The sequence below is a fragment of the Balaenoptera physalus genome (genome assembly GCF_965194825.1).
Source record: "Balaenoptera physalus genome assembly, chromosome: 1".
In the NCBI taxonomy this organism is placed as follows: domain Eukaryota; kingdom Metazoa; phylum Chordata; class Mammalia; order Artiodactyla; family Balaenopteridae; genus Balaenoptera; species Balaenoptera physalus.
In genome coordinates, this window is record NC_138882.1 from 158,788,547 (window position 1) to 158,801,164 (window position 12,618).

Sequence of the window (12,618 nt, forward strand, 5' to 3'; positions counted from 1 at the left end):
TATGCAGAATTGAAGAGGTCCAAGTCTGATAGTAGTGTCAGTGTTTTGTTTTTCAGAATGAGGATAGATAGATGTGTTTTAGACTGTAATCACACCTCTCCCTCATTCTTCTGTTTAGGTAATAAACTTTTGAGAAGGGATAACATTTAAACTTTAGTGTTTAACTCTGAGCTTTATACATAACTGAGAGTTCAATAAATATTTGACCCACTGGATGTAAATGCCACGAAGGAACATAATAACATTATTATTTTCCTTATGCTTGTTTAGAAAGAGTCAAATCCCAAAGTCTATCATAGATCTGTGAGCATTATAACATAGAATAGTGACCCATAAATTTTTTTGATTATGTATCTATTATTAGTTTTCTATGGCTGCTGTAGCAAATTGCCACAAACCTAATGGCTTAAAACAACACAAAAGTATTATCTTACAGTTCTGTAGGTCAGAAGTCTGATGGGTCTTACTGGGCTAAATTCAAGGAGGGCTATGTTCCTTTCTGGAGGCTCTAGGGGAGAATCTATTTTCTTACTTTTTTCAGCTTCTAGAGTCTGTTTTGCATTCCTTGGCTTGTAGTCCCCTTCCATCTTCAAAGCCAGCCAAGACCAGTTGAGTCTTTTTCACATTGTATCCCTCTGATACTGACTCTTCTGCCTCCCTCTTCCACCTTTGAATACCTCTTGTGATTACATTGCACCCACTTTGCTAATCCAGGATGATCACCCTAATTTAAAGTGAGCTGATTAGCAGTCTTAATTCCATCTGCAGTTTAATTTATTCTACTTGCCTACTAACATAACATATTCACAGGTTCTAGGGATTAGGACATGGACATCTTTGGATATCTTCTGTCTACCATAGTATCCCATTAGGAAAACATTTTTGAGCACATCCCCAGGTGCTACGATCAACCCTTATTAAATATTAGTAAAACTTAATTTCTCTTTTTCATATTAAAAAAAAGTAAAAATTCTAATTTTCTTTCCATACTTCAGTCTTGCTCATTCCCCAGTTTTGGAGACTGCTGGCTAATAGTAGGGCCTTGAAAGGTCCTGCCTTGGAATAAGAATTTTAACTTTTAATTGAATTCAGTAAATATTTACTGAGCAGTAACTATGAACAAGGCAGTGTTTAAAGTATGTATAGAGACACAAAAGCTTGTTTCTTACTCATGTTCCAGTCCAGTGCATGTTGCGTGGAGGTTGAAGGGGAGCTCTTTTTAACCTAGGACAGGGCCTCAGTTTCCACTACTGGGTCTTCTGCATCTGCTGGCAGATGAAGGAAGAAAGTATGGAGGACAGTGTTGAGGTTTTTAATGGGACAGGCCTGGAAATCATCCCTTCTGCCCCTATACCGCTGGCCAGAACTCAGTGTTAATGGTCTTAACCAACTAGGAAATGTAGTCTACTTCAGGAGGAAAAAGGAAGTGAACAAGTAGCCATTCCCTTCCATACATAACATCCCTGCCTTCAAGAATCCTCTGATTGAGTGGAAGAGGTGGACATAGCTAAAACATGTAGAAGGCAGGCCTGATAAGTGTTACAATAGAAGTTTAAATGGAGTGATATGAGTGTATAGGGAAGAGAAAGATTAATTTTGATTAGAAAAGTGGACTCATTCTAGCAACAAAATGAAAGTGGAAGTGGGAGAATTCAGGACATATTTAGGAGAGGCAGGTTATATAACTAAAATGTAGAGAATGCAGGTCGATGTAACAGATAAGGTAAGAGAGGTTGGGGTCAGATCATTCAGACTCTTGAATAACACGCTAAAGAATTTGGACTTTGATCAGGGGCTGTGAGCTGCCACAACAATTTTTTGAGTAGCCAATAGCTTCTTAAGTGGAGGGGTTGTGTCTTAATCATTTTTATATCCTTTTTTAAAAAAAATTATTTATTTATTTATTTATTTATTTATTTATTTATTTATTTATTTATTTATGGCTGTGTTGGGTCTTCGTTTCTGTGTGAGGGCTTTCTCTAGTTGCGACAAGTGGGGGCCACTCTTCATCGCGGTGCGCGGGTCTCTCACTATCGCGGCCTCTTTTGTTGCGGAGCACAGGCTCCAGACGCGCAGGCTCAGCAATTGTGGCTCACGGGCCTAGTCATTCCGCGGCATGTGGGATCTTCCCAGACCAGGGCTCGAACCCGTGTCCCCTACATTGGCAGGCAGATTCTCAACCACTGCGCCACCAGGGAAGCCCCTATATCCTTTTTATAACTATATGGAGAGGTAATATAACATTGTGGTTAAGAGCACAGACTTTGGGGAAAAAAAAAAAGAGCACAGACTTTGGGAATTCCCTAGTGGTCCAGTGGTTAAACCTCCGCGCTTCCATTGCAGGGTGTGGGTTTGCCCCGTTTGGGGAACTAAGATCCCGCATGACACGTGGTGCGGCCAAAAAAAAAAGAGAGAGAGCACAGACTTTGGAACCCACTGTTTAGGTTTGACTCCTGGCTCTGCCACTTATTAGCTGTTATGACTTTGGGCAAGTTACTTAATTTCTCTGAGCCTGTTTCTTCATCTATATGATTAGGTTAATAAAAATGTTACTTCATTGGGTTATCGTGAGAATTAAATGAATACAACGTAGGACTTAACTGGTGGCACAGTGGTTAAGAATACGCCTGCCAATGCAGGGGACATGGGTTTGAACCCTGGTCCGGGAAGATCCCACGTGCCACGGAGCAACTAAGCCCGTGTGCCACAACTACTGAGCCTGTGTGCCACAACTACTGAAGTCCGTGCACCTAGAGCCCGTGCTCCACAGCAAGAGAAGCCACCGCAATGAGAAGACAGCGCACCGAGGCAAAGACTAGCCACCGCTCGCTGCAGCTAGAGAAAGCCCATGTGCAGCAACAAAGACCCAACACAGCCAAAAATAAATAAATAAATAAATTTATTACAACGATGAATATAACATAAAGTGCTTAGAACAATGGTAAATGCGCTTTGAGTTAGTTGTTATCATAATTATTATGATCATTACCAGTGCCTGGCACACAGTGGCACTCAGTAATTTTTGAGTGGTCAGAGTTGTGTTTTAAATTATCCAGCAAGTGTTTATATACTGTCATATGCCAGGCAAGAGAATGCTGTTAAGAAGCTTATAGTCGGGGTTCCCTGGTGGCGCAGTGGTTGAGAGTCTGCCTGCCAATGCAGGGGACACAGGTTCGAGCCCTGGTCTGGGAAGATCCCACGTGCCGCGGAGCAACTGGGCCCGTGAGCCACAGTTGCTGAGCCTGCGCGTCTGGAGCCTGTGCTCCGCAACAAGAGAGGCCACGATAGTGAGAGGCCCACGCACCGCAATGAAGAGTGGCCCCCGCTCGCCACAACTAGAGAAAGCCCTCGCGCAGAAACGAAGACCCAACACAGCTAAAAATAATAAATAAATAAATAAATTTATTAAAAAAAAAAGGCTTATAGTCTAGTAGGGGAGATATAAGGCATATTATAAAACAGTTAAAGGTAGAAAATGATGATGCTGTAGCAGTGTGGTGTTGATGGAGTGCCTTGGTAATTCAGAAGCATGCTCGGTCAAAAATACTTCTACTTAGAGGGAGCCAAAGTCTCTGGTCAAAGTCTAGTTTACCAGTAGTATGAGAGTTGGGAGTTTCCTGTTGTAGTCTTACTAACTTTAGAGTAGTGATCAGCTAGCTATCCTTGGTCTACACTGAGCCTTGCCACTCATCATATAAGTCCATAGACCAAGCAGCATTAGCATCACCTGGGAGCTTTTAGAAATTCAGAATTTCAAGTCCCTCCTGACCTATAGAATCTAAGTCTGCAGTTTACATGATTTCTAGGTGATCTGTTTCCACATTAAAATTTAGGAAGCACTGGTCTAAAAAATCAAAAGCAACGTGAATGTGTGTGTAATATGAAATTAAAAATAACAAAGTTGAGTAATCAATCACTCACTTTCAAGCATATCCATTAAGAAAGTTCTCCCTTCCCCAGCTAAGTAATTTTATCTTGCATGATTTTGGGTGGTGGTAGTGGAGAATAAGAATCAATCAGAATGTAACTTTTTTTAGATCCTGTCTCTTACCAAAAGTGATTTTAAGCTTCAGCCACAGTTTAGATTTTGATTAAAGAAGCAATAAAAATTTCAGTAAAAACTTATTGTTGATATTAAATGCTTTTCTAGGCATAAATCACTTCCCTGTTAAGGATGAGTAATATTTCCCTTTTAAAGTATATTCTGTTTATAGCAACTGGAATGATTAACTCTGCTCAAGCTCTTCTTCCAATATAAAGCTAATGCCTGTCTCAGCTTGCCAGCTCTGTAACACCATTTTCGACATGGTAGTGGTGGAGAGGAAGTGAGGGTGAGGAGGCCTGGCAGAAAAGTTTCACATAGAGGTAGAATTGTGCGACACCACTGTGATGTGGTGATGAGAGTAGGAAGTGTGGTGCTGGAAAAGAAGTGAGGTTGAGGAGGTCTGGCAGAAAAGTTTCACATAACGGTAGAATTGTGCGATACCACTGTGATGTGGCGACGTGACTAGGAAGTGGGGAAGACTGTCACATGAAGGCAGTGCCTTCCTGAATGTGTTGTCTGTGACATCTCTGTGGATGATGTGGTCATAGTGACGGTGGATCTGGGGGGAAGGGAAGCAAGGGTGTATCACACCCAAACCAAATACTTTCAGCTTCTAGGAGATCCATAACTTTAGAATGTAGCCATTGTTTTGCTAGTAGAATCCTATTGCCTAGCTTCTATGTAAATATTTGATTAAATAAAGTAAACACCTCTTGGCTTTCCAGCCTTGTACCTGCCTCTGAATGTTCTTTCTTATAAAACGAGTTTACATTGTGAAGCTAATTTGGTGATTACTGCTTTTTCATTCAAGAAATGCTTGTTTAGCATCTTACGTGCAAAGCATTGTATGTCAGGCACTGTATATAGAAATAAGTTAGATGAGATCTGTACTCTTAAAAACCTTTCTTATATTCCAGTCTGGAGAAAAAGTCAGAAAGGTTAAGAGAAGAATAGCTAACATTCTCTAGTGCTTACTATGTTCCAGGAGCTCAAGTTGTCTCATTTTATCTTCACAATAACCATATAGGTTAGGTAATATTAACATTCCCATTTTGCATGTGGAAAACCCTGAAATACAGAGAGGTCATCAGTAAGTGGCAGAGCCAGGATTCAAATCCAAGTAGTCTGACTCCACACCCTGGACTACTTCACTTATGCTAATGAGCAATCTTTCAAAGAAGGATGTTAGCAGTACTGGGGGGCAGGAAGAGAGAGAAAGAGTACTAATGTTGACTGAGGGCATCCTGGAGATCGTTGTAGAGAAGATGAAATTTTAGCTGATCCTAGAAGGATAATTTTCAGTAAGTAAATGAAGTCTTCCAGCTCAGGGAGGAGCTTTAACTTAAGTTTCCAGGTCATAAAAATCATTCATGCCTTTCAACAAATCTTTACTGAGAGCTTCCTTACTGTGTGCAAGGTACTATACTAGGTGCTAGAAATACAGAGATAAATAAAACTCTGAATCTTCCACAGTAAGGAAAGTTACAAAAGAGTAATGTGGGCAGAAGGCAGGTTATAATGAGTTTAGAAACGAAGGAAGGTTAAAGATATGTAGATAGTGTATGTAACCTTAAAGTTTGGTCACAAGTGCAAAGAGTGTATTAGGATCATATTTTAGGGAGAGGGACAAGGGAAGCATTTTTTAAGATGGGTAAATTTAAATATATTTGTAGGATAGAACCAGAGGAAAGGGAGAGATGGGTGAAGAATAAGGCTCATGGGAAAGTGTGAGCTTCCAAAGATAAGCTGGAGCAAATCATGGAAAGTTTCAAGTGCTGTGGTAAGGAATTTTGACATTATTCTATAGGCAGAAGGGAACCATTGAAGGTTTATAAAGAAGGAAATGACATATTTCATGTTTTGAAAAGGTAACGCTAATAGCCATGTAAGGGATGGCATAATTTAGAATTATTAATAATAACAAAATAAAAAACAATTAACCTTTATTTGATCATAGGCTAGACATTGCTAAACATTGTCCCTGAAATATCCATTTAATCCTCCTAACAATCCTTTAAGGTAGTGTTATTTTCAGGTCCATTTTTTTCAGATAAGGAAATGGAGATTTATAAAGGTTAAGTAACTTGTTTAAGTTCCCCTAGGTGGATATGGATAGATTTCTATGCTCTAGTGTAAAGGTGAGCAAACTCTTTCTGTAAAGGACTAGATAGTAAATGTTTTAGTCTTTGCAAGCCATACAGTCTCTGTCACAACTATTCAACTCTGCTGTTGTAGCACAAAAGCAGCCATAGAAAATACCATGTCTGTTCCAATAAAACTTTATGAAAACGAGTAGTAGGCCATAGTTATTAACCCCTGTTAGTGCCCATTATAGTTTAGAAAGCTGTAGTGAAGGAAGAAACATAGCTTATTGTATTTTACTTTACCTCTTTTTGCTATGGAGGAGTAATGAGAATAGAATTATCCTTAGGTAGGAATACCATTTAATCTCAGAGAAGCATCATTTCTGTAAGAGGTTCACTAGAAACAGCTATTTTTAAAAAATTTTTATTTATTTTTGGCTGCATTGGGTCTTCGTTGCTGTGCGCGGGCTTTCTCTAGTTGCGGCGAGCGGGGGCTACTCTTTGTTGCAGTGCACAGGCTTCTCATTGTGGTGGCTTCTCTTGTTGTGGAGCATGGGTTCTAGGCGTTCAGGCTTCAGTGGTTGCAGCACACGGGCTCAGTAGTTGTGGCATGCGGGCCCTGGAGTGCGCAGGCTTTAGTAGTTGCGGTGTGTGGGCTCAGTAGTTGCAGCACATGGGCTCTAGAGCGCAGGCTCAGTAGTTGTGGTGCATGCGCTTAGTTGCTCCGCAGCATGTGGGATCTTCCTGGACCAGGGATCGAACCCGTCACCCTTGCATTGGCAAGCAGATTCTTTTTTTTCTTTTTTTTTTTTTTTAACATCTTTATTAAAGTATAATTGCTTTACAATGGTGTGTTAGTTTCTGCTTTAAAACAAAGTGAATCAGTTATACATATACATATGTTCCCATATCTCTTCCCTCTTGCATCTCCCTCCCTCCCACCCTCCCTATCCCACCCCTCTAGGTGGTCACAAAGCACCGAGCTGATCTCCCTGTGCTATGCGGCTGCTTCCCACTAGCTACCTATTTTACATTTGGTAGTGTATATATGTCCATGACACTCTCTCACCCTGTCACATCTCACCCCTCCCCCTCCCCATATCCTCAAGTCCATTCTTTAGTAGGTCTGTGTCTTTATTCCCATCTTGGCAAGCAGATTCTTAACCACTACGCCACCAAGGAAGTCCCTAGAAACGCTATTTATGCATACAATTTAACCACATTCTGTAAAACACCCACTTAACCTTTTATTACAATTGCTTTCCAACAGAATTACCCCTAGAATGAAAATTCTGTGAGAGAAGGGACTTTGTTTTATTCACTGTCCTGTCCCTAATGCCTTACAATTAGTGGCCATTCAATAAATAGTTGTTGAATAAATGAATGGAATACTGACTCTCCTAATTTCAGTGATTGGGGAGTTGTACGAACACTTAGAGAACAGTGACCTATTTTTAAGATACCTCTACAATAAAGAAGATGTGGTATATATACACAATGGAATATTACTCAGCCGTAAAAAAGAATGAAATAATGCCATTTGCAGCAACATGGATGGACCTAGAGATTATCATACTAAATGAAGACAGAGAAAGACAAATGTCATATGATATCGCTTATATGTGGAATGTGAAAAAAAATGATACAAATGAACTTATATACAAAAATAGAAATAGACCCACAGACATAGAAAATAATCTTATGATACCAAAAGAGAAGGGTGTGGGGGAAGGATAAATTAGGAGTTTGGGATTAATATATACACACTACTAAATATAAAATAGAAAACCAAGAAGGACCTACTATATGGCGCAGGGAACTATACTTAGTATTTTGTAATAAACTATAAGGGAAACAAATCTGAAAAAGTATATATATATATGAATCACTTTACTGTACACCTGAAAGTAATACAACATTGTAAATCAACTGTACTTCAATAAAAATGTTACTACCAAAAAAATAAAATAAAATAAAATGTCTTTAATAAGAAAAAAGAAGATACCTCTACAACTGCATCTCCCCTAGATTGATTGTTTTCTCATGTATCTTGCCTGGATTTCCTTTGCTCTAGTACAGCTTCCTATCTTTTACCCAACTAGTTTCTGATGTTAACTGAAACTCTCAGATGCTCTATCTGCATAGGTTATAGACGCTATACTGTGCTGGCCAGAAACATTCAGGAGTCCAGATTCAGTCTTCCAGCACTCTGTGTTACTTACGTTCATTATTCTTTAGACTTTTACCTGTCCCACATTCCTCCCCTCATTCTCTTCTGTATTAGGTAGTGAGTTTCATAGTAAAGAAACTGACAGATGAATAAAGTTAAATGTCCCACTTTTACAAAGCAGGGGATGGAGGTAGGGACAAAGGATGGGGAATGGAGGGGAGAGTAGGCATACATAGAAACCAGCTTCTGCCCAGCCACCTGTGACCAAATTGGATTCTTACCTGGTCCACTTCTAAGTTATAATTATGGAAATGGCTTACATTTTTTGAACTCTTACTACGTACCAGTCACTGTGCTATGAACTTTACATTCATTATTTCATTCAGTCTTTCCAACAACCTTACGTTGTGGACACTATTATCCTATTTTACAGAGAGGGAAACTAATGCTTGCCTAGTAAAGAGTGGAGGTGGGATTTGAACCCACACCATCTAACTTCAAAGCTCTTTTAACTACTCTGTTATTTCGCTTCCTATTTATTCCCAAGCCAGAGGTAAGTTTCAGCTAGTCATTGGAACCTGCATCCTATTTTCCGCACTACCTAGATATTTCCTTGGGTTCTTTCCTTTCTCAAGTCCCCACTGTGTCTCTGGATGCACTTAGAGAAAACCAGTGGTCCAGAAACCACCTCTTGGAGAAACTCTGAAATTTCCACGTTAGTAATTTTGGTTGAAGCAGCACGTCTTTAAAACTCTGCTGTGATGTTACAGCGACCAGGCATTCTCCCTCACTTTCTTTTCACTCAACAATTATTTACTGAGTGAGCAAACTATTTGCTAGGCACTGTTAGGTGCTTGAGCACAGGGAAGAATATGACCTGGACTCTGCCTTCCTGGAACTTTATGGTCCTTTCCAGCACAGTTACTGCTGTGCCTTCACTCTTACTTTAGTCAGTCTCTTCCTTTTCCTTTGCCCTTCTAAACTAGAGCTTACTTGGGACCTGTGGGTATTGTTAATGAAACTTCCTTCTTGACAACCCAAGCCCCAAGTGTCACTGACTTTATGTCATTTATTTTCTCCTACTTTATAATCATCATCAGTCATAATAATTGATTTATGATTTTTATTTAAAAATTATTTTTATATATAAATGTAGCCTGTTGGTTGAAAAAACTTCAAATATGACATAAGTATGTGCACTAAAAAATAAAAATCACCCTTTTCTCCCTCAGTACCATTTATTATTAATGCTTCTAGACATTTTCTATTATTATACAAAATTTTTTTTACACAAATGGGATTTTAAAGCTCGATGTTTTCATTTAATGGTATATTTTGGGTATGTTCTCATGTCAGTGCATAAAGTTTACTTCATTCTTTTTAATGCTATATAGTATTCCAATCTATGAATAAAACCATAAATTTTAAAAAATATTTATTTATTTTTGGCTGTGTTGGGTCTTCGTTGCTGCGCGTGGGCTTTCTCTAGTTGGGGCGAGCAGGGGCTACTCTTTGTTGCGGTGCGCGGGCTTCTCATTGCTGTGGCTTCTCTTGCTGTGGAGCACGGGCTCTAGGCGTGTGGGCTTTAGTAGTTGTGGTGCGTGGGCTCAGAAGTTGTGGCCCACGGGCTCTAGAGCACAGTCTCAGTAGTTGTGGCACACGGGCTTAGTTGCTCCGCGGCATGTGGGATCTTTCTGGACCAGGGCTCAAACCCGTGTCCCCTGCATTGGCAGGGGGATTCTTAAACACTGCGCCACCAGAGAAGCCCTATACCATAAATATTTAACAAGTTTTTATTGGTGGGTACTTAGATTCACATACACTGGTGAAGTAGATGTCCCTTTATGTGAATTTTTGCTCATCCAAATTGAGTATACTTGTAAGATAAATTCTAGAGGTGGAATTGTTGGAGCAATTAAAATTTTTGCTAGATGTGATCAATTAATTACCCTTTGAAAAAGTTGTGCCAAGAGCTCAACAGTGTTTCCTATCCCAGTTTCCTTACCTTCTGGACAACACTGAGCATTAGCATTCTTTTTTTTTTTTGGCTGTGCCGCGCGGCTTACGGGGTCCTAGTTCCCTGACCAGGGACTCAACCTAACCACTGGACCACCAGGGAATTCGCCAAGCATTATCATTCTTAACCTTTGTTCATTGATAGATTTAAAAGGTAGTATCTCCTGTTTTAGTGTACATCTCTCTAATTATGAGAGAATTAAAGTACATTTTGATATTATTAGCCCTTTATTATTTTCGTGTGAGTTATACACGTACCTTTTGCTTATTTTTCTACTGGGTTCTTTTTAAAATTACATATTTAGAAGAGTTCTTTTTATGTCAAGGAAGTTAGCCCTTTGTCATCCAGCCAATGCGGGTGCTCCCAACCCCTGTTTGTTGTTTGTAAATTACAGACCGTCAGATTGGGTAGTTCAACCTACTTACTTTCTAGGTGAGGAAACTGAGCCCCATAGGGTTAGTGACCTTTCTGTGTGTGTGAGCACGTAGTCAGATAATGGCAGAGCTAAACCAGCACCAGGTTTCTTTGCTTCCAGTTTGGTGCTTGTTCCATTATACCATGCTGTTTTTAAAGGCTTGCTCCCCTCCCTCTTCTACCATTGCTTTTTACCACTAGGTCTTGCCGCAACCAGATGTTTCATGATAAACTTAGAAAGTTACAGGAGTGCTATCAAGGTTTGTTATACAGCAGGGGTCCCCAACCCATGGGCCGAGGACCAGCACCGGTCTACGGCCTGTTAGGAACTGCACAGCAGGAGTTGAACGGCAGGCGAGCGATCCAAGCTTCATCTGCCGCTGCCCAATACTCCCCATTGCTTACATTACCACCTGAACCATTCCCCCCCTCCCCACCCCACCCCACCCCCTTCCCGGGAAAATTGTCTTCCACGAAACCCGTTCCTGGTGGCAAAAAGGTTGGGGACCGCTGTTATACAGGAACCCAGTAGACTTCACAGGTATTGGATTGTCTCGCATGTGCAACTACACTAGTTATGTTCATGTCCTTTTCATTTGTTTAAAAAAAAATCTCTTTCGTTTTGTAGGTTCATGGGTGTGTGTGTACATCAAGGACAATTGCATGCACTCACAGAGGTAAGACTTCAATGAGCGTGTTGAAGTGACTTCTTTGCCTTAGTTTCAGCATGTATGGTTCCACTGTAATTGTTACTCACATATGTACGCAAAATATGTGTGCATTTATGGTTATGCAAAAATGGCATGTTAACAATGTTTTCTTGTGTAGCCTGGGGACAATGGCCATATCTCTTAATACTCTTGGATTCCCTAATAACACGTGGTGAGTTCTCGGGAAATGAGTGCTCAAATATTATATTGGTTCTTGCTGCCCAGATGACCCCCTCCTAAACTAAAGGATGGCATCACCTGGCTGCAAACTCTATCATGGCAACAAATTCCCAGGCTACCCAGAAATTTGTGGTGTCCTGATCTAAAATTCCACTGTTGCTGCTCTAGTTTCCTGATTGAAGGAAACTACTCCTTGGAGAATTTACATCTTTATTCTCATTTCATTTTCAGCCTCTTATAGGCAGGTAAATATGTGGTAGTCATTACTCAGCCTCTGAGGACCAGAGAATTCTCTCTGGAACAAAGGCTTCCCAAATTCAGGTACTGGGTTACCAACTTCAGAATTTGCTTGGGTGCTTCTTAGAAACACAGATTCCTGGAATACTCTAGGTTTAGTAGGTCTTCAGAGGGCCCATATGTATTCTTGAAAGCTCTTCAGATTATTCTAATGAGCATCTAGATTTGAGAATCTATGTTCTAGAATGTTTTCACATTTCTCCTTGAGAAGTACCAAAATACAAAGTGAAGAAATTTAGGAAGGAAAATTGTTTAACAGAATTTGCAAGAGCATTGGTTTCCTGCTGGCTTGGTACCTGGTATTAATCATTAATATCTTATCAAGGAGGGTGCCGTGTGCCTTACCCTATGTCTTTTTTCTCAATTACTGAGGATACCAGAATGTGAAATGTGTGTAGCTATGTCCTGCCTCTTGTATGGAAGACCAAAGAAAGTGGGTTAGTGAGGTAGTGAAGAGCATGGGCTCTGTAGTATTGATTGCCTAGGTTTGAATCTCCCTGTGCTGCAATGTTTTCACTTGTAAAACGGGAATAATGATAGTAGTACCTATCCCAGGGAATCTAGATAGGGAAGAGGACTATAGCTGGGCCCTAAAGTATTTGAATTTTAAAAGTCTGGGGTAAAAGGCAGATCGAAGAGTAGCTAGGGAGATAGGAAGAAAACCCAGGAGTGTGTTGGCCTGGAATGGAAAGGAAGGGGTT

The 12,618-nt window shown here is 40.3% G+C and overlaps 1 protein-coding gene across 4 annotated transcripts in view; it reads left to right on the forward strand.

Moving 5' to 3' along the window:
• The window catches only part of TESK2 (testis associated actin remodelling kinase 2), a 138,551-nt gene that overhangs the window by 87,426 nt on the left and 38,507 nt on the right, over window positions 1–12,618 (forward strand). For 3 of the 4 annotated variants that reach the window (XM_082455318.1, XM_082455319.1, XM_082455317.1), the window contains exon 4: window positions 11,359–11,407. The exons of the other annotated variant lie outside the window; for it this stretch is intronic. In XM_082455318.1, the coding sequence (XP_082311444.1) occupies window positions 11,359–11,407 (49 nt within the window). The remainder of the gene's footprint in view (window positions 1–11,358; window positions 11,408–12,618) is intronic. 4 annotated transcript variants of the gene reach the window in all.